General features: G+C 43.0%; 1 protein-coding gene across 2 annotated transcripts in view; it reads right to left on the bottom strand.

Annotated features, from left to right (window-relative positions):
- Window positions 1–3,800: 3,800 nt before the first annotated feature.
- The window catches only part of si:ch211-137a8.4 (cyclic nucleotide-gated cation channel beta-1), a 37,651-nt gene continuing 13,894 nt past the window's right edge, over window positions 3,801–27,557 (bottom strand). For both annotated transcript variants that reach the window (XM_038693376.1, XM_038693377.1), the window contains exons 2-4: window positions 11,318–12,884; window positions 9,612–10,139; window positions 3,801–4,843 (exon numbers count right to left, since the gene is read on the bottom strand). In XM_038693376.1, the coding sequence (XP_038549304.1) occupies window positions 4,821–4,843; window positions 9,612–10,139; window positions 11,318–12,680 (1,914 nt within the window). In that variant the 5' untranslated portion in view covers window positions 12,681–12,884 and the 3' untranslated portion in view covers window positions 3,801–4,820. The remainder of the gene's footprint in view (window positions 4,844–9,611; window positions 10,140–11,317; window positions 12,885–27,557) is intronic.

The following is a 27,557-nucleotide window of genomic DNA, read 5'->3' as shown; positions in this document are numbered from 1 at the left end:
CCACACACTTTACAGACGGCTAGACATGTGTTATTATTGCTGCTGTGAGTCTCAACGTGTGGTCCGTCGACCCTCAGAGGGACGCTGTCAGCTATGGAAGAGTTCGATTTTGAGTGATGTGGAATTTAGCACAGAGTCCAATTAATAAGAATATTAGTTTAATTAGTTTTATGTGAAGTTTTACGTGTTAGAACATTTTACAAGGCACATCTTTACATGCGTGATGACACAGTTCATTCATTGTACTTTGTCTTTGTACCTCTTTAATGTCTTTTTGGCGTGACCAAAATGACAAGATAGTATAGTATGATTTAACCCTCTATGGTACACATTATTTTGCCAGTGGGTAAAAGAAAATATTATTGTGGGTTTTTTGTCATTAAATGGACCAAGTAAACATAATTTTTTAGAAAGGTCTAAAAATATATATTTGAGGATAAAATTTGCCTTAAAGCAACACTGTACCATAACGGTAAAGAGAATTATTATTTAAAGTTTGAATAAAATTGATTAAAATACAAATATTTTACCAGTTTAAAAAATAAACTCTCTACATAGGTTTGTTTGTCTAAACGTTACCCTCAGGCCTCATTGTACCATTGTGGAACCGCCTATAGGAATGGATGCGTTAAAGAGAGTATGCAAATTTCAAGAAAGTTTACGTTAAAATATGTGTTACCTCGCAGCCGTCTGTGGCTCAGTACTGATGGAAGTCGACAAAATGCATCACATTATCAATAAGTGAAAAGAAGTTGTTTCCAGCAACTCACTGTTTCCTCACTACTAAATCCTTTTTCATCCTCACTACCATCATCTGGAAGTGCCCTTTTTTTGATAAACCATAGAAAACTTTTTTGTTCATCCTCTTATTGGAAGAACAATGTGTTTAAAATATAAGTATGTGCTCTGCAGGTGGAACAACAAAGCGTAAGATTAAATTACTCAGCGTAATAACATTTTTAGTACAGTGTTATTACAACTAACATTATCAAATGTAAAATGAGAGAACATGAACAGTATATAAACCTAATGCACAACACCAGAAAATGCCATAATGGTATGATTTTGCTTCAAGGCAACATTTTCCATTTTATAATTCATCCATCCATCGTCAACTCCATTTTAAAATTAAATAATGAAATTTTGAGGGAAAATGGAGCTGAACTATGTGTCAAAGGCAGCAGTAAAAGGATTCCTAATGTGACAAACTTTAACAATGCTATTGGTTTCCTTAAAGCCCTGCAACTCTTTTAAAGTAATGCATCATATTTTGGGATGTTGGGTGGAGGTGTAACAGGCCAAAAATGGGTACCATAGAGGGTTAATTATGCTCTAATTTTACATCCTCCTGGCTCTGCCTTTGGTTGTCAGCGACTCAAACCTACAAAACATTTTTACGTAATCATAACTAAACTGTAGAAATACACGGACATACAAGAGATAATTGCCATATAAAGATCAGTGTCAGGTCTGTCTGCATCCTTTCTGCGCACTTGCATAATGTTTTGAGAGAAGTTAGAATTTGCATAAACGTCAAATTAAATTCCCAATCCTGCAGTAATCCGTTCCTAAGTTCTGCTGTAGACCTGATGACTTCAGATATACAGCAAATACAGATTTCCCCTGAGTGACTGTTTGTTTTGACAGGTCTGTCTCGTCCCGCCACAGATTGTATGTAAGTAAATAAATATATAAATAAATATCCTGAAATTTGACCTCTCCACGATCTCCCTCAGTCCTCCTGACGTGTCCTGCAGTTTCCTTTGTTCATTTTAAAGGTGTGTCAGCAGCAGCAGCAGCAGCAGCAGCGCACGTTCAGATCTGCTTTCACTGAGCGAGCAGGTTCACTGTTTGGCTCAAGGACACTTTGACGAGACGCTTCCCCGCCGAGCACTCGACATGATCTCAATAATGATGCCTTAGCTCTCATATCTGAGCAGCAGATACTTGTTCAAGAAAATGCTGAAACAGCTGAAAATACCAGACATCCTCAGCAGGAAAATAGTAACCAAGGAGAAGTCTGGGAAGGTTCTCAGTCATCCAAGAAAGGTTAAAATCAGAACTGAAGAAGCCTCCAAACGTCTTCGGATATCTTCAACCAGTCCAGTTGCCCTTGATTTGAACCTTCCTTGAGAAATGTACCTTTCATATTTCTTGTATCACTTTAAACCTGCCAGCACGTGCAGAAACTGGTGATTTTTGTGTGTGCTTTGAAGGTGCTACTAATGTTAAAATGTACCTGCTACAACACAGGAAACAGTGGAAAGATGCTGCTGAAGATACAGTGAAATGAAGCAGTTCATTAAAGCGCTGGACGGACTCGGCTACACGTGATTCTGGCTCTTCAGCACCTTCCAGAAGACAGAAGAAGCCCACGCAGCAACCATGACGACATCGAGCATCCCCAAAAAGGTATTAAAAAAAATTAGAAGCTGAGGATGGTGAGGGGAAAAACTGTTCTCTTAATTTGAAATGGTGAGAGAAATGTGAAGTGTGAAGAGAAATTGGAGACAGAAGGAGAAAAAGCATGGGCTGAAACATTTTCTGGAAACCTCCTTTGTATTCAGGTTTTTTCCCCCCACCATCTAAGGAAATAACTTTTCTGTTGGGCTCATTTTGCCACCTCTGTGCTGTGTTGAACTTCACTTGTTGAGGACTTTGGGAGCTTCATTTGAAACACAAAGATCCCCAGTTTCACCACTGAGTGAGTGTCTCATTTCCTAACTTTTCATCATCCAGCGACCCCTCAGATTTTTCTGCTGACCCTTTTGGGGACGCCCCAGGTTGGGAAGTAATGGTCTAAAATATTACTATATGCTGTCACGTTTATGATTTGCCTTCATTGGAGCAAAGTGGACTTGCCTGAGACAAGATGGTCCACACGCTCTTGGTTTTCCTTTGACTGTGACCGCAGCTACACTATATGGACAAAAGTATTGGGACACATTATATTGATGACATCCCTTTCTCATCCATAGGCAGTAATATGGAGTTGGTTCCCCTTTGCAGCTATAATCGATTCTGCTCTTCTGGGAAGGCTTTCTACAAGATTTTGTGCCTGTTTATCCAGAGGAGCATTTGCGAGGTCAGACACTGATGTCGGACGAGAGGGCCTGGCACGCACTCTAGTTCCTCCCAAAGGTGTTGGATATTGTTGAGTTCAGGGCTCTGAGCAGGCCAGTCAAGTTCTTCCACACCAAACCGGACAACCATTTCTTTTTGGAGCTGGCTTTGTGCACGTTGTCATATTGAAACGGGAGAACTAGTATCTAAAATTGTCTGCTGTAGCATCAAGATTCACCTCTACAAAGACCACACCATGAAAACAGTCCCTACCAAAAATATTTCGATATTTGTGTCCCGGTTCTTCATAATATACATGTTCTCTGTCTCTTTATAAATTTAGTTAAATTTCAATGGTATTTTTTTACTCTACTAACTAAAACATTCTGTAACCAGAGGGTCAAAGGTCACAGTGTCCTTTGTAGAGTTTTATCTGAAAATATAAAAAACAGCGGTGGTGTGAAGGGACTGCGGCTGGCATATGGACGTCCTCGCATGTCTACATGAAACACCAGCAGCCTGCTGCCAGATGATACATACAGATCTACTTTAATACAAAGAAAATCTCGTATTATTCCGCCCATTACGTAAAAGGATGAGATTATCAATACACAGATTAATGAGCATCCAATGGTGTTCCAGCGTGAGGCCCCGCCCCGTCCACCCTCCACCCGCCCGTCTGCACACAACACTTCAATCATCCAGATAAAAATAGAAAACCCCACAATGACTTGCAGTTTAGTTGTTAGATTTTAGTCTTTATTGTACTATTTTTTTTTCTTGACAATTTGCTAGCGGACATGTGAAAACTTGGACCAACAAAACATCATCGTCATCATCATCATCATTGTTATTATTTTTTTATTACAGCATATCGTCAGACTGCGGTAACAGTGAGAAGATGTGTTTTTTAGAAAATAAAACCAAAAAAAGAGAATTCAAACCAAACAGGAAAAAAAGAAAAACATTTTGACTTTTAATATTTGATGGTGGTGTTTTTCTTTCTTTTTTTAAATTCATGTACACAATATAACAGTCTAAAAACATTAAACACACAGAGCTGAAGACATTGCAGTGTTGGTTGGGAAGTGGCAGTCCTCAGGGCAGTTTATATAGTGTAGCAACATGATCCCGCTGTACTGTCAAATATCTACTGGGACGGACGGGGAGGGAGGAGGGGCGGGGCTGAGGGGGACTACAAAACAAAATGGCCGTCATTATAAAACTAACAGTCTTTTTTTTTTCTCTTTCTTTCTTTCTTTAAATCCACCAAACAGGAGTCGGTAGAGACAGAGCAGAGTTAAGTAGCTCGATGAGGAGGAAAATAGGACGGCGGGGCGAAATGTGGGGGGTGGGTAGTGGAATGTCTCAATTTTCATTTTTTACATTTCTGCATTTTTCTTTTCTCTCGTAGACAATATAAAATCTCACAGACAAGCAAAGAAGAAAAATAAAAACACTGAATGTACATGTTTGTATGCATGTATGATGGATGGATGGAAAAGAAGGGACTGAATTATTGCTTTCTGAGTGATTATTATTTTTCACTTCTCATCTAAATGAATTGCGTCTTTCTCATTCTCTCTCTCTCTCACTCTTTCTCACCATGGTGATCTGTTAACACGTGATTACTCCGTTTATTCAGGAGGAAGGAGGAGGGATGAAGGAAGGAACGGGGAGGAGGAGTAAGGGGGGCGGGGCTCAGAGCTCCTTGCTCAGCGAATCCCGGGCAGTTCTAATCCTCTTTGTGTGTGGCCTCACACGTTTCCCGCCTTTTTGTCTGGTAAATGATAACAGAAGAGATTGAAAAAATGTATTAAAAAAAGGATAATAATAATAAACAGTCTTATAAAAGGGTTATATGTGTGTTTAGTGGTTTAGGACAGATGTTGGTCTCTCTAGTGTTGGGTTAGTTAGTTAATTTTGTGTTAAGGACGTACACAAAGCAAACAACAACAACACAAGAGAAAAATACGACACAGTGTCGTCACATTATTATAACGGAAGCTCATCATCACATGATAACCTGCAGGAAGACGCACAACCTGTCTTTCAGAATTCCTCTTTTTGTCCTGTACCTGTATTTGTGCCTTTTTTTTCTTCTTTTAGTGTTTTGACTGTCCTTTTGTGCTCGGCGTTCACAAACTTATTTTTTCCACCCTGAAATCAAATAACCTGACCATGCGCTGGTATGTCACCTGTCTATATATACTTTCTGTTTACTTTCCCCCAGAGAGACGGCTGACAGCGAGAGAGCGGGAGAGAAAGAGAGAGAAAGAGAGAGAGAGAGAAGGCTAGTTAATCTGGCTTGTTGAAGAGGCTCCGTGACACTTTGATTTTGCCCGCTAATCCGTTGATGGACTCAACTCTATTGATGTCAGCTAAACCAGCTTTTCTCTTCCACAGCAAATAGAGAGCTAACTACCAAAGCTACAGCTAGTTAGAGCTAGCTAGCTGGAGGATTGAGGAGGGAGGCCCAAAACATGAAGATCGGGGGGGTCTGCACTGAAGCATTCGGTGGTTTTAGTACAACCGCACTCTCGTCACACAAATGGTTTGTCGAGTCCATGTGAGGGACATGCTACCAATGTTGTCCTCTATTCTTTCTGCGTTCCTCACACTGTGTTTTGAAATGGAAAAAAAACTAAAGTGCATGAATAAAGAATAAGGAGGAGTCTTGCAGCATCCTTTTTTCTTTTTAAAATAGGTGATCTCACGAGTTTACTGTGTACTTGCCTTCCCAAAACATAATCAAATGCTTAATTTGAACTCTTGAAGTAAAAATTGTGTGCAAATTTTCCTGAGATCATTTTGGTGTCACTGCAGCTTGGGCTCATTCAGCATCGGCATGGAAGACGACAAGGAAGACAGAAGACTTTCCAGTTAAAACATGGAATCCCTTATTATTATTGTATGAGCGAGAGTAGTTAACTATTTCTGTGACGACTTTATTGGCTGGAAGACTTGTCTGCGTACAGAGGAGAATCAAACGTGCAAATTCATATAAATAAATTACTTCCATGAAACGAATGGTGCATAGGCCTGACTTACTGTAGGAGTAATAGTAGGGCTGCATACATAAAAAGAAAGTAAAAGTTTGAGATGACAATATCAGATAATGTTCTCCTTGAAGCCTTGCACCATGAGTCTACAGAGAAGCTGTTGCAGCCGTGTTTTCAGCCAACGGATGAAAACTTTTTTATGTTATAAGTCTATTTTATTTTATTTTATTTTATTTTACAGGCGTAGCTAGTGTTTATTGGGCTCTAAGGGCGGCCAAAATGCAGGTCAGTTTCATTTTGAATGCCTATTACCGTAACTATTCATGTCAACGTGCCAGTTTCACAGCTGTTTCAGTTGTAAGTGAAGTGTTCTTTTTCTATGCTATGGGCACAAAGTTGAAAAAAGTAGAACCTAAAGGTCCAGTTTGTCATTTTTAGGAGGATATATTGACAGAAATGCAACATAACATCCATATCTATGTGTTCAGTGGTGTATAAAGACCTTACATAATGAATCATTATGTTTCTATCTACATACACCGCAGGTCCTCTTACAGGGACGTCACCATGTTGGACAAACGGCGCAAAAGAGCGTGCTTTACGTTAGGAAGAAGAAAAAGAAAGAAGTACTGATTTCGACTGACTTTCACCAACTTCATAGTCTAACGGGAGCTGCAGGCGTTTGCAGGGTGGGGAATAAAAATGGCGCCATCAAGTCGGACACATTCTACCTGAGGTAGCTTACTGTGAGCCGAGATCAATGACTGATCTCGTGGCATTTGCAAAGAAAAATGCAGCGAGACCAGGCATGAAGTCAAACGCACTGTCGGCCACCGTAGCTTCTCCTGTGCACTTAAAAAGAGAGGCAATTCTCAACACTCACAACTAGATGCAACTAAAACTTCCACACTGAACCTTTAAATCTGAAAGCCGCAGTACACACGGGTGTTTACTTTTTACTCGCCAAGTGGCGAGTGGAGAGGCCGTACTTCTGCGATTTAATCAGCATATGAGAGTTACTATTACTACTAGGTTACTAGACTTTTAAATAATCTCGTCTTCCAAGTTCTAATCATGATTGGATAGTTTTTGAAAGTGGAAACCTCTTACTACAGTCCAGGTCAAATGAATCATTATAAGCGGATAATTATTATGTGTGCTTTGCTATTTACTGATGAAAATACAGAACAGCTGTTTCAAACACTTAAAATTAATATACACATTAAATTGTATATATATATATATATATATATATATATATAGTAAGCTATATAAATATAGCTTACTGTGGTTCAAATTATAAAACAGTAGTGTGCTGTTTCGAAATACAGTAACGTCAGTAGTGCAAAAAGGCTACTGAGCCACTTCCTACATGTTGTCATGTATGAAAAAAGGCCCAAACTGAACACTGTAAGCGGATTATTTAAACAGTATTTGTAAAGGAATGATTTTGTCCCAAGCTCTGTGATCAACATAAGCAGTTTCTACTGTATATCTAACATGGTGCTTGAAGCTGAGGTATACGGAAGCCCTAAGCGGCCATCCGTTCAAATATTTTTTTACTCTGGTTTCCCATGATAATGGCATGATTATCTCGTGATCTCGAACAAAACAGTAGTTTAACACAGGGGTGGGCAGTAACGTTTCTCAACGCTAATTTCAGAGTGATTTTCAGTGTCCCTGGTTAGCTTAGTTGGTAGAACGTTAGACTCATAGTTGCAGGATTGTGAATTTGATCCTCATGGTTTTTTAAAATCTTTTCCATGATCCTCTTCCACAAAGTTCTTTGGACTTCCTCTCTCTGTGCATCCCGGTGATTGGTCCGCATCCATCAACCTATGGACTTTGCATTTCCATATCATTCACAGGCAGAGGAAACTCCTGTGCTTCTCATTCAGGGGAATCCGTTTAATGTTGCACATTATTTTCGAACCTTTGAAATAGCCGTCGGGAAATGTGTGATTGGATTCCCCTGAATCTCTTCATAACAACTTGAAGACTTGAGCCCTGTGCTAAGTGCTAACTAAGCTAAGCAGTGACACAGATAATTTTGATCTGAAATGATTGTAAAGAAACGCACCTGCCGACTCCTGTATTCAGCTATGGTTTGTTATCTCGAGATCACGACAAAATTATCCCGTTATCACGGGAAAACAGAGTAAAAAAATATTTGAATAGATGGCCGCTTAGGGCTTCCGTAGAGGTAGGCAACGCTGTAGAAACTAACAACTTAAAACTGCATAAACCCCCCCCTTCAGGCCTCCCTCTAAAGCCACTCCCCCAAAACAGGTGTTCACCTCAGGCCTCAGTGAGCCAAACACTAGCTGTTAAACAGAGTTCCGTTTTAGCGAAAGAGTTTGAGCTTTAAAGAGGCTTCCAGTAAATCTCACGGCAGCGAGGGGGTTTGCCGGACACCGAGCATCACACTGCACTTGAATGGAGAGGAGGCTGGGACTGATAAATTATGGAGGAGGGAAGAGAGCACCTTCTGGTTTTCACCTACCGACGCTCGGTGTCCGGCGGTGGGAACGTGTGAAATGGTACGAACGAGGAGTGAAGTCCTCTCGTCAGTGCCTAACAGGCTGCGTCATGCCGTAGTTCATCAGATATTTATTTTTCATACTAGTTCACGAACAGTCAGCTTCCAACTGTAGCTGCACGGCCGCCTGAGTCCCTGTTATTGTTACTTAGTTTTGTTGTCTGGCAGTTCATGAACTTGATGTTTTAATGAAATTAGCAGGCAGCAAATGAAAGGGCTGCTTCTCTCCGTCTCTCTCTCTTCCAGTTATTTACATGTGACACTTACTAAGAAACATTTAACTACACTACAGCTTCTTTAAAGGGACTTAGGAAGAACTGCTGCATTGTGTCTATCATACGATCACACAGGGAAGTCAACATGTGGCTCTGCAGATACAGCGGCTTTACTTGTGCGTGTGAAAAATATAGTTTTGGGACATGAGATTTATACTGATCATCTTCTCGTCTAACTCTTGGAAAGAAAGCATGTGTTAAACTTTACCGTGTGTGTTTGCATGCGTATATTTAAGTGTATTTCATGTGTGTAAGTACATGAAAGGTGTATTTCCACTGTGCATAAATGTGTGTATTTTGTGTCTTCTTAGTGTCGCACGTCGGCGTCGTGACATCCATTTAGGCCGTTGTCGACGCACAGCTCCCTTTCTAATTGGTCAGTTGCCGCTGACATCACGTTCTGAACGATGGCCACTGCTGCATCTCGAAGATCCCTCTTCCTCATCTCCTCCTCCTCCTCCTCCTCCCTCTCTCCCTGGTCACATGACCCTGCACCATCGTCACAACCTCCATTTTGTGGCGACTCTGCCTCCCCTCCCGCCCCTTCCTCCTCCTCCTCCTCCCTGCCAACGGCTAGTGCTAGCTCAGGTTCTTGGCGGCTGCTTTTAGTTTGCTCACTGCTATTGTTTGTTACTGCTGGCCCTTGTTGTTGTTGTCTGTTGTTAGTATCTCCGTCTTTGCTGCGGCTGTTTAGTGGCTCATCAGAGTCCCGGTCGGCGTGCTCTAACTCACCGCTGTTCACAGCCGCCGTGGCGTTGATGATCTTGGCGTTGGCCTCCTCTTTCGCTCCTGCTGCCTCCTTGGTCTTCTTCACGGGGCTGCCCCCCGTCGTCTTCTCCTCCTCCTCCTCCTGGTGATTGTGTGTGGCGTGCTCCTCTGCTGTGCCGTTGGAGCAGCCGTTCTCCCCATTGGTGACCGGTGCGTCGGCCGGTGTCTCCTCCACCTCCTTCCCCGCCTCCCCTTCGCTCCCTGCTGCCTCTCCTCCGCTCTCCACCGCCTCCGTCTTCTCAGCCGCCTCTGCATCCTTGTCATTGGTCTCCTCGGCCGCTGTGGCGGCTTCACCGTCAGCACCTCCTTCCTCCGCTGCGTCTCCTCTGTCCGCGGCCTCCTCTTCTTCCTTGGTGCCCTCACCCAGGTCCACACTAGTGGACTTGCCCTTTCGTAGGATGAAGTTCTTCAGGGAAACTGCACGGCCAAAATGTGTGCGCTTGGCCTTGGCTGTCTTGCCATCTTTGCCCTCCTCTGCTGCTCCCTCCTCACCTGGAGGGAAGAAGAGATTCAGGGTTAAAGCTTCTTTATGTAGAATGAGATTTTCATTGATAAAACCTAAAAATAATTAAAATTACTTTTAAGAGAAACAACACTTCACCTCTTTTACAAGGTGATACAGATATTTAACGCTGCTTTAATATATTTTTGGCCACTAGAGGGAAATGTAAGTCCAGAATTTACTCTGCTTTTAGCTCAGCTTGGGTGTCTGTGTAGCAACGCCTGAAAAGTCTCTGGCTCTTTGGGTGCTCAAGACTCAACTTTCCTCACCAGCTACATTTGATAAATCACTATCACAAAACTCCAGGTGGAAATCAGATTTCGCAATGCTCTGTATTTTTTGCACATTCAGCATCTCTCAGTGTTTTCTGGCCACTTTTGGCTTCATATGCTTTCCTCTGAACATGAGCTGTTCTCATTGCAAGAGAAATTTAGGCGAAAATGTTCTGAGCTTAAATAAATCTTATAAATACAATGAGCCCGGGGTTCTGTATTTTTGTACCATATTCTTTATGCAGCCAGGGGCAAGAAGCACGCTAAATTTAGTCTTTACTGTTGACTGAAGCTACAGTGTGATTTGAATTTCACATCAGACGTTGAATATTTTATTTGGGAGAATGTTCAATTACATTACCTCTCCCAGAGTTAGCAAGCCGCAAACTCCTGTCTGGCGCTCCCTGGTTAGAGGCGAATTGAGTGTGGACACAGCGTCTGAGTGTGAACCTTTCAATGACTTACATATCCAACCGGGTGATACTGAGCAAAAAGCTTGTTGTTTTAAAGACTCTTGGCTACATATGTAAGGTTTGGTTCAACATGTGAACGTCTGCTCATTTAATACAGCTTGTGTGATGAAAATGAATGTTGGCATGAAACAAAAACTGTAGGGATAAACCTCTACAGCAGGATTGGTTACACACCAATCCTGCTGTAGAGGAACTTCAGTTCACACACATTTGTTTTCATTTTGTGGACTTTTCTCTAATATGTTTGTATAACATTGGATGATTGAAGCAGTGTGGGCCTCAGGCAGTTGTTTAAATGGAACTATCTGAGAGGTTTAGAGGGAAAATGTCTCCTACCTCACCTCTCTGAATGTAATATAGGGGTTACTGATTTGCAACTTGTCGTCATCGCTCTACTCTAACTGTGTATTTGTGTCCCGTCACCTGAGGCGGCAGCTGCAGTTGCGTCCTCCTCCCCGCTGGGGGCGCACTCTGTGTTGGCGCGTTTGGACTTGGGGATGACCCGCTTCTTGAAGGAGGTCCAGATCTCGTTGGCGTGGTGCGTCACCGTGCCACCTCCCGCCGTTGTTTCCTTCACCTCTTCCCCTCCTTCAGCCTTCTCCTTCTCCTCCCCTTGCTCCGTCTTGGCCTCCTCTGCTCCTCCCTCTGCCTTAGCCTCCTCTCCTCCCTCAGCTCCTCCCACTGCCGCCACCTCCTCTGGCTTCACGTTGTCAGCGGAGTCTTTGTCGGAGCCCTTGGCCTTGCCGCTGATGCCGACCATGGATGTGTCCCTCTTCAGGCCCTGGAAGGTCCAGGAGCGTTTCAGCTTCCACCTCTTCTGCCCCGACTCCTTGGAATCCAGTGTGGAGGAGTCTCCGCCGCCTCCTTCTGCTTCTGCTCCCTCCTCCTTACAGTCTTCTCCGCCTCCTCCTCCACTTTTCTTGTGCGCCTTCTGAGCCATGAGCTTCTTGAAGGAGTGCCAGCGCTTCATGTGCTTGGTGGCTGTCGAGGAGGATGAGGCTTTCTGTTCTTCCTCTGCGCCTCCCTCTGCTCCCCCTGACGCTCCTCCCTCCTCTATGGTGGAGTCTGCGGTGTTAAGTGCTTCTGGATCCTCCAGTCGGTCCAGAGACTTGGACCGAACCTTTACTTGTTTCAGGGGTTCTGCGGCGGCGCCGTCCTTCTTCTCGGTGCTGCGATGGGAGAAGATCCTCGCCACCGGCTTCCTGATCAGATCTCGAACTGTGGATTTCGCCTCCACCGGTTTGCCCTTCTCTGCTTTCTTCTCCTCCTCCTTTTCTCCATTTTCAGGAGCTTTCTCTATTGCTGCTTCTTCTTCTGCACCTCCCTCTGCTCCTCCCTCAGCTGCTGCAGCCTCCTCGCCTCCTTTCTCTCCCTCCTTCTCCCCTCCCTCAGCTGCGTTCTCCTCTCCTCCTCCAGCGGCTGTGGCATGCTCTTTCTTCTTCCTTCCTCCCATCACCTTTCCCAGGCCACTCTTGTTGAGGAAAGAGTCCAGGAACGAGGTCTTGGGCTCAGGAGAGGAGGCGTTTTCCGAGCTCTGAGGAGGTGCCGCTGCTTCTCCCTCCTCAGCCGCCGCCGCCGCCGCCGCTGTGTCGTTCGTCACAGTCTCTTTGTTATCTACAACCTCGCTGTTGACAGGAGTGCCATCTTTATCGACAACTTCACTGTTGACAGTCTCTGAGTTTGCGTTGGCGTTTTTAGCCGGTTGCTCTGCCTCTGCCGGCTTGCTCTCTGGGGTTTTCCCATCTTCCTGGACCACCGGCGCCGCATTGGCCTCCGTCGCCGCCATTTCGGAAAGGGAAAACAAACAACAACAACAAAAAAAAGTGTGTCCCTTCCTTCCGTCCCTGGCCTTCTGCCCTCCTCTTCCTCTCTCTCTCTCTCTGGTGTTTCGTTCCTCCCGCTGTGGTGGCGCTCTCAGGTCATGGAGAGCAGGGTGGAGAACAGTTGCGAGGAGGAAAGATACTCAGCATTCTACTAGTCCTCCAAACTCCTGCAGAGAAAAGAGAGATGGGGGGAGAGGAGGGAGCATGGGTGACGAAAGAGGGATGAGAAGAGGGGCAAAGAGAGAGAGAGGGAGGAAGAGGCACAGATGGTTAATAGTCTGAATCAACACCGTAGACACTCAATTAGTCTGGTCTAGACCGTGCATTGAATGGGGAATGAAGTTTAACAAAACTGAGAATCTCGGCGGGAAATGCAATGCAATTATGATGTTTCCTAATCAGTCACACTTCCAGAATTCACACCCTGCGTGATCTGATGTGGGACACAGGCACCCCTGCTTTTTTCTTTTTAAGTGAAGGGGCTGAGACGCACCAGACAACGGCAATAAAAGCTGCAGGTTTTAGTCTGTTAGGAGTTTGCTCCTCAACTTTCATCTGCTGGTGTTTATTGCTTTCAACGACCCTCAGCTGGTAGCTGTGCAGATATTTAAATCGCTTTCTGTTTGACAGTCGCATTCAGCTCAGATTCGTTGTTTCAGAAACATGACAATGCATGTTCAATCCATCCATCCATCATCAACCGCTTATCCTGCGTACAGGGTCGCGGGTGCATGTTCAATATTGTATCCAAATACCAGAAATTCTAATTAAAAACAATCACTGTTCAACGTACTCAAGGGGTTTAGTATTTCACGTCCATAAAGATGATGAGAAACAAATTATGAACAGATTATTCAGACTTGAGATATCCTGACTTTGAGTCCCTGGTGTGGACCAAGCTCTAATAAACTGGGTCCTACATTTCCAGACTAGACTCTCCAAGCCCTGTATACGCCTTCAGAACAAAAATCACTATCGCATCATCAACAAAGATACTTTTGTTTCCAAAAGGCGGAGCAGTACCCTTTATTTAAGTGCCCCTTAAATACTGACTTAAATGTTTAACTGTTGTGGATATAGACAAAAAAACAAATATAACTTCCGTGCAATGTGGTTAAAATCACAAAAGTCTAAGATGCTTTAACATGCTCCCACTGCTACCAGCAGGAATAGATGTAAAAACTGACCAGAACTCAGTATCAGTATTCTCAGCAGTAGTCTACTTTAACGGACCAGGGTGTAGGATTTCATGCCCTCAACTCTTCCCTTTCCAAGCATGTAGAAGAACCTACGGTGGCCTTCAGGGAACGTAACAACACAAAAGGGCATCTGTGGAAACATGGCGGTGCAACGTGGTGGACTCCGTGGAAGAGGACCTGCTCCATATGCCGATACGAAGGGTTCATTCTAAGGTAAGGTCTAACGAAAACACAACTATTCTTAGTTTAAGTTATGAAAACATAATTATGAATATTCCATTTCTGCCAATAGAGCCTCCTAAATCCTACACGCCTGTCCTTTAAAGAGGTGGTATTCTGCTTTTTGAATTTTCCCCTCTCCTTTATTGAGTTATATTCCTTTTTTGTGCATGTAGGTTGGCAACGTGAAAAAGCCCAAAGTCCAGTACCCATCTCCCACAGAAAACTCTGCTCTGAACTGAAAACAGCTCGTTTGTAGTCCAGCCTTTACTTCCCTTTCTTGTGATGTCACAAGAAAATAAGTGTCATAACGCTCGCCGAGCGGCTACTCCGACACGCCCTCAGAAACAGCGAGCTGCAGCACACAGCTCTCCTCTCCCTTCCAAACACTAGCTGCCCTCCAGGCAGTCAGTGGACAGAAAGTTGTTCCTGTGATGTAGAGACAGAGCTCAGTTAAAACTTTATGGATACAGATTAATAACTCACCGCTCTGAAACTCTCGCTCCAGTCCGAGCCGGTCGGCAACACGTACGGCTGAACCCGAGCCGTTTACCGGCTTCTCGCCGACCCGCCCTTCTCTGCTTCTGATTGGCTAGTAGTCCTTAACTAGGAAGTGAGCATGTGCAACTCCCAACAAAGATCATTTAGAGACAAGATGCATCACTCCACAGCTAAAACGAAGCCTTCAACACAGGCTGAAAAGAGGAGCTGCAGCAATGTGCAGTAGGACAAATATATAACCATGTAAACCTGTTCTGGTACAAACTCTAAATAAGATGAGGAACCTGGAAATGAGCAGAATACCACCTCTTTAAATAATAGCCTGTAATACACATTCCTAGGATAAGTCTGGTGTTGTTCTATATTTGTCTTATTTTCCTCACATCCTATGAAAAAAGTTCATCTCCCAGTACTTTATGACATCTCTACCCTGTCCGTGGCTCTCTGCCCGCTGATCCCTCCTGAAGACGTAAATCTTTAAAAACGCCCCACAAATGTATTTTCTTTCTTTCTTTTTTTTTAAAGGCTCCGTCATGTCAGCAGAGAACTGTAGCAAACGTTACTCAAACAGGAGGAAACGATATGTTTGTACGGGACTATCTTCAGCGGCGGATGAATCCACATGTGGCGCTTCAGTGAGTATCTGTGGCAGCAGGACGGTGCGTGTGTGTTCGTGGTGATGAAGGAACATGTCCCCCAGTGGGACAATAAGAGGAAATGTCTAGCAGACTTCTCCTTTAAACACTATTCGGTTGTAACACCTTTGGAGAATTTAATGAATGAATCAGCAGATCAATGAATCTGTGAGTCACCCGCTGATGTGGAGTAAGCGACTTTCAGCTGTGAGAAACGGTGGCGAGCACCAGACGTTTAGTGAACGCAGTCACACGCTCTCAGAGGAGATGGTGAAAGAGTGAGTCAGACTGAAGGAGGCACTCAGGTGGAGAAACAATCACACAGGGGAGACGGAGGGGCGAGCGAGGCAGACAGACAGAGAGAGAGAGAGGTGTAAACACAACACATCACATGCTCCAGATAATCTCACTATGTCGTTGCCACATCTGACAGACTGACCAACTGGATGTCTTACTGGACGGCCAGGAGACCGACTTACTTTAACGTGCACGTAACTAACATACTGATTTTAACGCAAAACACGATCTTTTCCTAAACCTAACCAAACTGCAACCACCTGACACGAAGGGCTACTTTAGTGTTGTAGTCAAGACCACCCAAACCGGATCATGTCGAGACCAAGACCAGTTCCCCACATTACATGACACACAATAAAATGTGCAACGAGATCAGAGGTGCTTCTCAAACTGATCTGAAAGATCCACATCTTTTCACAGCAATTTATTGATATTCTCTCAAAGTTACGGTCTTGACTGGTCTTGAAATAAAATCCAGAGTCCTCCATGTCCGAGACCGAGACAAGACCATTAAAAAGTGGTCTTAAGACCGGTCTCGAGTACTACAACACTAGAGGACACCTAGTTTTTGCCAATAGGAGTATGTTTTGTGACTTTACGATAAGCAAAGGGAACATGTGATTGCTCTCTCATGTTTTTTGAGATGTTTTACAAGTCCAGGTTTAAATGCAGTCCTGCAAGTTAACAGGACCTGACGAGTTCTCCAACTATCCTGTGGCATGAGTGGCCTCCTCCTCCTCCTCCTTCTCCTGCCTCAGTGCTGCACCGTCTCTTGTTTACAACTCTGAGGTATAAATTGCTGGAAGCCAATTAACTCTGATGCACACAGCTCATTTACTCTTCCTGCTTGTAGCCTCAGGATAGAAATGGACACCTCCACCTTAGCACAGAAACAGCTGCACACTCTTACTCACAGGCAGTTTTTGAATCAAAGTGTTATGCAGCAGGTGCACCAAACGTACAGAAATTAGTCTCGGTGACACCGATGCAATGGCTAGCGGCAACACTGTGCACTCCGTGTACTTTCGGCTATGTGCAGAACTGCATAATTTATCTTTCATTCATTCAGTTCATTGGACTTCGTCAGTGACTGATTTATTGGAGCTGCTCGACGCTGGGCATTTTGGGTCTACAGGGTGTGTTTGCAGTTACAACAGAGGAAGAACGGCTTTAATTTGTTCAGCGACATGTTTGCTCACACTGTTTGGAAAGAGAGATTATCAAGCTCTTGATTTAATACTCTGCTAATCAATAATTCAGCTTTGGATGGCTGTCTTCATCAACATAGTTCACATTCAGCAGTAGAATCTCCACTGCTCTGTTATATTCCAGTAGTCTCTACTCTCTTATTTGACCTTCTCTCTTTCTTTCTGTGATGTTAACTGTCTGCAGGACCTTGAAGAATCTTCTTTCATTTCTAAAATGACCTTTTAAAAGTTTTACAAATGCAGTCATTCCTGCATGATATGAACAAACTATAAAAACTATTTGCATGCACTCTGTTTATTTCTAGTGCTCTCGCATGACTCAGCTAACATCACTCTACCTAACCATTCTTTGTTCAATAGCTACTCTTGTTTTCCTTTAAATTTTGGCTCTATTTTGGGGGTGCCTGTGGCTCAGGAGGTAGAGCGGGTTGGCCGTTAATCGGAAGGTCGGCGGTTCAATCCCTGGCTCCCCCCTGGTTGCATGTCGAAGTGTCCTTGGGCAAGATACTGAACCCCGATTTGCCCCTGGCGGCTATTCCGCCAGTGTATGAGTGAGTGTGAATGTTAGTTTCTGTTTGAGCACTTAGGCTCAGTGTATGAATGTGAATGACTGGTGAATGCAGATGTAGTGTAAAAGCGCTTTGAGTGGTCGAAAAGACTAGAAAGGCGCTATACATTTACATTTTCTGCACGCTTGTCCACGGTAACGCATTTTGATCATCATCATTGATGATGATTTATGTTTTGAGACTCCTTTTGCAGTTGCTTCCAACAGTTAACTGACCGAATGCAGTGCAATTTAAATATAAAGAATTTTGATTTGATTTTGATTTAAATAAACAAATTAGACCAGTAGTGACAAGACAGCCGTGTGCTGCTGGGTCGCAAATATCTCCAAAGTGCTGGAAAGGTTGAATCCAAATTTCCACCAATTGGACTTGCACACTGAGGCCTTCAGTACTGTGACGTGTCTGAAGTGCTCACTGTCATTACTTCAAGTCATAAGGGGATAAAATGTGCAAAGAGCTATGAGCTCTAACTTGTTTTCATCAATATGTATGCAAGTTCTTAACTCAAGCTGACCCTTTCAAAGTCAGCAGGAAGTCCTAAGGCTCCCTCTGGGCTGGATGAATTGTGAATTTGAACAGTTCTCAGCAATTACAGTCTTCCTGGAAACTCAAACAGAAGTGCTTGTCAGACCGTCTGAAACCGTCCCGAACAGACAGTCCAACAATCTCACGGCAGGTGTGTGGGGGTCATCTTTTCATCTCACCTCCTCATACTTAAACAACAAAACAGGTCGATTGTCAAGTGCCCCAATACGACACATGTGACAGCATCTGTTACGTAAGTCACGTGATCTAAGCGGCACGATGTTCAACACGAGGTAAACGTTGTGAAACGGCGGTAGTTTGGTTAGGTTTAGGCATCAAAACTGCTTAGAGGTTAAAATAAGTACATAATGTAAGTCAAGTGACGTACGTCATCTCCAAAACGTTACTTAACTTTAAACTTAGACACAGGACTCAAACCTCTGTCTCCAAAATACATCCAGCATTGTAAATATGGGTCGTGATAAGCTGCTGTATAATCGAGTCATTACGCTGTTTTTCTGGTGAGGACAGGCTGTTTGTTTTCCTTCTTTGTACACAATATATATCACTTAACCTACGTGAAAGAAACCTGAGAGCAACAGCATCACGTCTGTCATTGCACCACAACTTTGAGTGTGTTTTGAACAATTACCGCAGAAGCACTTTTGCACGCCGTCTGAGCTAGTTCTTTTCTATACTTTGAGTCTAAATGAGTGGGGGTAGAAGACTCGGTGTTTGGATTCAGCCAAAGCTTTTTCAGGGAGCAAAAGGGTGGCACAACAAGCAACGGGGCCTTAATTCGTGGGAAAATGTAGTTCAGACAATGCAGGTGTGAGATGGAGGTGACTGATCATCTCAACCCTGGATTCACTGGTTTACCGTCATTAAACCAGGATTTAAGGATTAATCCAATAGCAATACCCTGAAGAATAACAATCCTCAACATTGCAGCTTTAAACAGACATTATAGTATTAATAAATGTTTGTAGTGGATTCTGCCGAGCTGTTTGAGGCACGTTCAGCCACACGAGACAGAACCCACCGGGGTCGTCTTTGTTTCAGCCTCTCTTTATTTTGGGTGCATTTCTTTTCTCGGTGGGTGATTACGCCGCAGCAGCAGAGCAGCATTAGTGTGTTGGATGGTGGATGTGAGGCTGAAGCCCGGAGGTGTTGGAACAGCATCAGACAGAGGAGGACCACAAAATGGAGGGAGGGTGGGATGGGAGGAAGACGAGGGGGAGTGGTACAGACATGGGCTGATTGCGAATCGTCTCTCTGTTTCGATTTGGGTGTCTGTGCCTTTCGTTCTTCACCTCAGTCTGTCTGGGTTTTCCTCTCATGTCTCTCTTTTCTTTCCATCTGTTTTTCTGTCTCTTTCTCTCTCCATCTCTTTTCGGCTTGTCTTCCTTTTGCTCTCGTCTGCCTCCTTTACATCTCTGCCTCATCTGACCTCCCTTTTCTGTCTCTCCTTCCAGTTGCTTTATTCCCGTCTGTCTTTCTTTTCTATTTGCCTTTTAGTCCCTCCTGTCTTTCACTCGATTTCTCTGCTTCACCTCCCCTCTTTGTGTCTTTCTGTTTCGTTTTCGTCTCCCATAACCTCATTGTCAGATTTAAAAAAGAAAATCAAGGACACACTGTGTCATTGGTGTTAAACTGGTTGAAACCAGGTTCAGTCAAACTGCAGTCCAACAGTTCCAGTTCAACCTGCTGCACCTGCAGGCAAGGAAAGTAACAGCTGCTGCAGTTTTAAAACGTCCGCCACCTGCAGGCACTGAGTGTCACAGCTGTGTGAGTGGAATTTACATTTTACTAGTTAAAACTGTAAAATATCGTATTGGTTAACTGGAGAATACTTCCTGCTGAATCCAGTAGAGTCATCATATGTCGTCTGTCCACTGGGAGACTGTTGGATACAAAGCTCTGGCTCTGGCTCTGGATATGTGAACTACCAGCTGAATGTTATTTATAAATCTGTTGTTGAACAGTTGGAAAGTCACTCATCTGATTTTCAAGCACCCCTATTGTGTGCACTTGCTTGTGACTTGAACCTTCAAACAGTCTCAATCACGGTCTCCTCTGAAAGAAAACTCCACTTCTACCAACTGTTTACTATCAAAAATGCAGAGTTAGTCTTATAGATATTGAACCAAATTTACAGAAGTACAAACATGGTGAAAATTACAGATTTTTATGCTCGCTTCTTTTTTTTCTGTAGTGACACTGGGACCTTAAGATAGTTCACACTGATGAAACCTGTGGCTTTGTGCTTTCAAACAATGTAGTTTGTCAAGCTTAAGTGGCGATTTAACCAGATAAAACACTGAACTCTTTTTTTTTGGGCAGCTGTGAGTTGAATAACACGTGTTCACTTTGAAAATCTTCGAAAGCTAACACCTGACCCTGTTTACATATGTGATTACAAAGGGACAACAAGCAGCAGGATGTCGGTCAGCAGCCCTTTTTAAACAGAGATCCCGCAATACTGCTGTAAAGAAGAGCCGTCATCACACCGGCTTTGCTTTTTTACATGCTGCTGCTGCCCCAGTGTGTGGTTTTAGATGCATGCCGGCATTCTGGAAGCAAAAGGGGCGTGACGTGTCCTGTAGGTACCAGATCTGCTCGGGGTCGGTAACGTCACGTAACGTGATTGGCGTTTGCATGATGACATGGCAGATTGTGATTGGCTGTACCTCGGAATGTTTACGGGTCCTCGGATCAACTATAGAGAAGTCAAAGCTGTTAAATAAGATTATTTAACCGTTAAGTAATCTTATTTAACAGCTCTGGGAGAACTCATACAATGACATGCAGCTCTACTAATTAAACTGGACTTACCACAGCCCGACCATTAGCTGTAAAAGCCCTGAGAGCAGAAAGCTGTGATTCCTTGAATAAATGTTGCAACGCTAATGTTAGTTTGCCGATCAAGTTAAGCTAACAGTAGCTAAGCTACTCGGACAAACTACATTGTGCCCCATTTATAAATGTAGGTATCAGTTCTGCTCTGGGTCTTTATTTATCGGTAAATATTTGTGCTTTTATTTCACATTTGCTTTGGCAATATGGCATCAACGTACACACACACACACACACACGTAAAGAGCTGGGAGTGGTGATGGCGCAGTGGATAGGACACATGACTTTGGTGTGAGCAATTGTAAGTCGCTTTGGATAAAAGTGTCAGCTAAATGAATAAATGTAATGAGTGTGAATGAGAGTGTGTTGGTAAATGAGTTCCAAGCCAGTACATGCACACATCTAAACCTCAGAATCAGGACCAATCCTTCCTCTACAATCTAATATTCCATTCCATTAAACAGCCACCTGTCTTCACAGATTTACTGTGTTAACATTTAAAAAAGTTCCTAAGTTTTGGAGGCAAGCTGCTTCTGATGCAGAAAACTTTGTCATTATCTGAGGGCTTACGGTGCCTCTTGGGTGCATCTCCAGCTCCATGTGTTTTCACTCTGATGACAATCTAATCCCCCAGTTAATGCAGCTATAATGGGGGTCAATGAGGAGGCGGAAGAGTGGCCAATCACAGTTTCCCTCTTTACACTGTGATAATAGCCTTCCTCTTCACACCTTCCAGCTATCAACATGGACTCCTCAACCACTGCATTCACTCACAAACACCCGGCTTCGGTTCCTCTGTTTAACCCTTTGTGATGCAGATGTTCTGATCTTTCAGGGCCTAAATGTGGAAATGAGCAGATGTGTTGTTACTTCGCAAACTGTTGTGTGGAGGTGAGAAGTAGGCTGTTGGAAGAGTTAAAAAGCAGAATGTGTGTTTTTACTGCATGAAGATGTAATCAGACAATACAAACAGCTACAGTCAGATCTGCTAAAGGTGGCTGTTTCACACTGCTTTGATAGAAATCAGGAGGAAGTTGATGTTTCTGGTGATACGGTAGTTGTGGAAGTCGCTTATTTAATGGCCGACAGAACAAATTCTTACTACTTAAAATGAGTCATATGTACCCTCGTCTTACAAACAACACCCTCGAATTACTATTACATGCACCCAATGTTTCCTTCAGTTTAGTATCTCATACCCTTGAATTAATTAATTTCTTCCCTCAAGTTAAGAATGTCTCCATTTGAAATACTAATTTGTGGCCTCAATCTGTTTAATCTGCCCCATCTCTCTTGGAGGGCAGTGGTTTGTTCACATTATGAGAATGAGGCAATGTGTATGAGAAATTTCAGATTTTCCCAGCCATACCTGCTAAGCTCTGTAGATTTTCAAATTACATTATTGCATTTATTGCTTTTAAATAACATACGGTGACGGGCTGTTCGAGCGTGTAAAAGTGTAAAACAGTGTAAAACAAAATGGTTCCTGTTGCTAAACTGCAATCACACTTCCCCCAACAGGAGATGTTGCAGCCCATTCTCATCCCAGAAAAAGAAAATCTAAAGAGTACCTTCAGTCAAATACATTATATAAATACATTATTAGATTTTTTTTTTATTGCAAACCAAGTTACTGTTAGTTAAGTTTTGAAATGAACTGATTTGCTACCAGTGTTTTAGTGCTGCCTGTGACGCAAAATGTCTGACACACCAAGAACAAACCAACAAACTGCTGCTGCACACAAACAGAGTCAGTTTTCATGCATTTCAGTCCAAACTGACCATCACCGGTTTGTTAGCTTCCACAGGGTTTGCACACACGATAGACGACAAAACATTGTCCTGATCAGAATATACTGCAATACTGAGCAGTAACTATCAGGTAAATACCGTAAACTCTTACAGAAACCAAATGATACAATGAGTTTGAATTTAAAATACAAAGGAGCAGAGAGCATTATCAGCCAGGTTCATTCTGGTTCTTACACCGATGAATAAATTTGGTGATGTTGGTGTTTTACTGTCAAGGTCATCTTTAAAACGTGTTTCTAATTATTGAGGCCAGAGAGTATGTCCCAAAAACACGTTTTTAAAGTACTTACAAATAATTTAAAACCATCTGTAAAGGGCACTGGATGATTTGAACTTTTGAATCCTTTGATCTTGCATGTTAATACAACGCGCTCTCACTCTCAACTCACCAAATGCTGGCCCTCTGCTTCAACATATGACACTGTGATAGGTAACCCTCTAACTCTACAGTGTCACATTTTTTAGCGGATGGCCACTGACCAAGCGGCAGTACTTGACTTCTTGGGAGTGAGACCAGGTTGAAAAATACCCCTGAAGGTGACATTTCAGGTGATATATGGAGCTGTACTTTTGAAATATTGAGCCGTGTACACCAAGAGTCTGCAGCATTTTGTAATAAAAACCATCAGTCACATTAAATGAAATCAGGTCTGCAGGAAAGTTGCGTGTTCACAATGCACGAAGCTGTCGGCGTTACAGTGATAAAGAGCGGGACGTTCAGCCTCTTGCTCCAGGACACGGCAGCGGGTCACGGTAGCTGCTGTGGGAGTTGAACCTGTGACCTCTCAGACGGAGGCTAAGCGGAGCGGAGACCGTGTCCAGACCGAGACGAGAGCGAGTCGCATTCATTTGTACGGTTTATAAACCGACCAGCCTTTAATCGGGTCGTCCACGGCACTCGCACAGCAGAGAAATGATCTGGAGAGCGAAATGGAAATATGTTTCCCAGGACCGCAGTGTTTAATCAGCATCATACGACAAAATCCTACTCACATTCAGGGAAAGCTGTTGTTGACCATGTTGATGTGGCAGAAACCTTTTGCATTTAAACTCAATTACCAAGGTTTATGAAATAGATTTTAAGGTTTGTTTAATTCATTTCCAAGTTTAGGTTTAAAAATATTATGGCTATCTGTATAATTTTGGAACCAATGGTAGTAATTTAAACCCGCCTGATGTGTCAGGACTCTTTGTTACCCAAATGTAACCATATCATAAAGGCCTCAGTGCTTTACTGAAATGTTCGTCTGAAGGGTTCAAGCAAAACTGTTTCTAGACGTGGTGGAAATCCAGCCGCCGTAGTGTTGAGTTCAAAAAGTAACAGGAGCGCTTGAGAGAGAAGTTCAGGCAGCTATACTTCTACCTCCACACAGACGGTAACTCATGGCTTGAAATTGGTTTGGTGGTCCGTTTTTGAAAATCCATAAACACAAAGAGTATCATCACCAGGAGAACCGAAATCAGAATAGACTTTTTATCTGACATTTTACATTTTAGAACCTGCCTGGGCAATCTCTGTCTCTGATCTACAGTTTGTCTCAGAAATGGATTCTTATTGGCAATTTCAGAATGAAAATGTCAAGTTGTATGTATGTTGCATTTTCGGCAGTCCATTAACACAACATGTCTGATGCAAATATCCATATAGAGACGTGGGAAGGTCTTTTAAGGCTCTGCAGACCTTTGTAGAACCCTCTTGCCTTGTTGTCTTTCATTTGTTTCTAAACCCAGTGGGGTTCTTCTTCCTCCAAACTCTTTGGGATCATCCTACCCATGAAAGTCATTGCACCTTTAAACTGGTGTAATGGAGAAATAATATATATTGTGTGGCAAATAATCACTGCGTTGTGTTGCAACATGATCATATTTTAATGGCGCAGCTGCTTGCTTCACCATTACCCCGTTAGGATTCTTATTAAAACAACAAACTGTTGTACAGCAAGGCTCAGCTGCTGCTGATTGGTTAGTCTTTGTCACATTGGAGGACTACAACACCACCATCCTGACACAGTGATATCACATTTAACAACAAGGAGACAAACTTGTTGCTACTGCTGAACACAAATCCAGCCACCAGTCTTATTTCATATTGAGGATCAATTGAGTCTATTGATGGGGAAAACATCCCTAAAGAAAAGGAAGCCAAATCCTCCTTGTTTCATAGCTACACCACAAAATCCCAGATCCAAATCACTGTAAAAATCAAATCAATTGCTCCTTGGCTCAAGGCCAAACTGCCTGCCAAATTTCATGGAGCTCTGTTCAAAAGATTTGAGAGAAATCCTGCTCTCAGACAGACTAATAACTGATCCTCCAACAGCTCCTGCTGACATAGTTCACATCAGTGGAGATTCTGCGCTGGCTGCACAGTTTCATTTGGGGGATTGAACCTCACATGCAGCAGTGGTACACACATACAGCAGCTGTCTGTGTAATGATATCTCTAGAAATACATTCTGCTCTGTTGCCTTTCTGCCTAACTGCGGCAACAACATTTCATCTCTTTCTTTAACCACAAACTGTTCTGGACAAACCAATTTCTTTTATAATTTACACAAGAATGGTCACCCTGCAGCCCTGAAAACAATGAACATTTCATTTTACCTTCAGCGCAGCATACGAAGCTTCTGCTAGTCTAATCAACAAAGCCCATCCACCCTCCCAACACATGCCAGATGACGTTAAAATTGATGTTTGTAAGATGAATCAACAGAAGCAAAGTCACTTTGATTGCTTTGATTACCTAATGACGTCTGATTACATCCCTGTTACATCCCTGCTGGACACCATACACAATCTGACTGTAAACCAATCGGATCAAAGCAAAAACAAAGGCTCATTATCAAATAGGCTCCTGATTAGATTCTCTGCACAAACAGCAGCATCTTTTTGATCCAGGAAATGAGTTCCAATGAAAACCAGAAGCTGATTTTACAGAGAAGTTAAAAGGTAAGATGGTAAAGTTGGGTAGAAAATCTTGCATTCATTAACTAGAATTGGGTTTTTTTATAAATTATTCATGGCAGTTGCGCAAAACACATTGATTATAGATACTTCCTGTGGTATTGAGCACAAGCTCCCGGTTCTAAGGTGAAATTCTGTATGTGTGGGTATTTTCAGCAGTTCAATTAGTTTGTGCGTGGTTAGCTTTAGGTTTTCCTCATCGATTGAAATGGAAACTTCCCCCGAGTGGAAAGCATGCTGTCAGGACCTGTTAGTGGAGCCTGGACTGTTGGAGCTGGTATCTCGTCATGTAGCTCCTCTGACCTCCACGTGTTGATGTTACAGTACCTACGTTCAATCACTGAATTAAGATACTGTTTTTTTGAAAGGTAGATATTAGTTGAGGGTTTGTTAACTATCATCGGTGTTCATTTTGTAGACTAAATAATTAATGGATAATGACATAATTACAATGGATAATTACAAGTTCCCAGAGGCCAATGTGACGTATTCAGGTGTCTTGTTTTGTCTAACTGCTCAAACCCCAAAGATATTCTGTTTTTACAAAACAGAAAAACAGCCAACATTCACATTAGAGAAGCTGGAACCAGAGAATTGATTAAGAAAAAGGTTGTTGATTCTCTGTCAATCAACTCATCCTATTGGCTCTCTTCTATCCTGCTCTCTGTTACAGAGCTGAAAATCATTTTTACAAATAAAGATGGCGGCCAGAAACGGAAGCTGCTTTCTCATCTGGTCACATGATGGGGATAAATCATTTCTCCAATAGCCTCCTCCGTCTGATCCTTTGCCACAGATTCCTCTCACTTTTGCACACATTTATTTATTTTTATATTTTCATGCACTGATTTAATCAGATCGGAGGCGTCCAAACTGGACTGTGAAACGCTGACGCGAAGCAAAGATGAGCGAGCCTGGCGTAGTATGATCTGCCCCCACGAGCTTCAGCCAGATAAACTGTTGTTGTTGTTGTTGTTGTTGTTGTTGTTGTTGCAGTGGATTAAAGCATGGTGTGTTCCTGCAGCAGATTGCCCTCGGAGGGAACGGACAGGCCTTTTAGTGTAAAGGTATTAAACCCAGGTCTAATCCAGAGCTAGGAGAGCAGCCAATTTAAACTGGATTCAGCCCACGGGACGACACATCGCTCAGTCTGTGTGCTTAGATTTTGTCATGTCTTTCTCACTCTTTCATGCTCACCAGAATATAATTTGGGCTTCACTTGGTTTTAAAAAAATCTGATTGGATTGGATGGGCTTTATTGTCCTCGAGGGGCAGTTTGGTTTGTAAACTGATAAAACATAACTACACATAATAAACAGTCCATCAATCCTTCTTTAAAGCGTGTACGCAGTAACTAGTAACTAGGCCGACAGCTAAGAACCCAGCAGCTGAGAGAACAAATGATCTCAAATGATTTGGCCCTCCCAGAGAAAGTGCACCTCCTCCCTGATGGCAGGAGTCAAAACTCTGCGTGGGGAAGGCGTTGGGGGTCCATCATGATGGCTTTTTCCCCTCTGAGTGGCTCTAACTTGATAAACATGGCCAAAGTGGTCACTCAAGTTGGTACCAATGATAACGTTTAACAATCTGTTAACCATGCCGAGGCAGACCAACAAAGCATTGCAAAAGCTAAAATGGACTTGATAACAGATGAATAAAACATCGTTTAAGAGCGATCTGTCAACGTTAAAACCGCTCGAGCTTCTCAAGAGAATCAGGCTTTTTGCAGATGGAGTTGGTGTTGGATTCGAGAGTGATTGTGTCATCCAGGATGGATTGAATGGTTAATTTCCTGAGTCACTTTTTAACCGAAAATGGGTGTGACACTGACTGGCTGCAGCTTCTTCAATGTAAAACTTTAAACTTTTGAGAACGAGAATAACCTGGGTATATTTGGGTTGTGGATTGTCGAATAAACGAGACAAGCCATGGGCTTGTGATGGATGTTTTTTCTCTGGAGTGGCTGCTTTATCACTGAATTGAGAAAATAATCTGGAGATGAATCGGTACTGCAGCCTCAAACATGTGCATCGTTGTTCTCTGTGATCTTCGTAA

This window comes from Micropterus salmoides, unplaced genomic scaffold (assembly GCF_014851395.1).
Source record: "Micropterus salmoides isolate LMB-PRFRI ecotype aquatic unplaced genomic scaffold, ASM1485139v1 Ms_hic_scaffold_3, whole genome shotgun sequence".
NCBI classification, from domain to species: Eukaryota; Metazoa; Chordata; class Actinopteri; order Centrarchiformes; family Centrarchidae; genus Micropterus; species Micropterus salmoides.
Note: the sequence above shows the minus strand (reverse complement) of the source record. Positions and strands in the feature narration are given on the sequence as shown.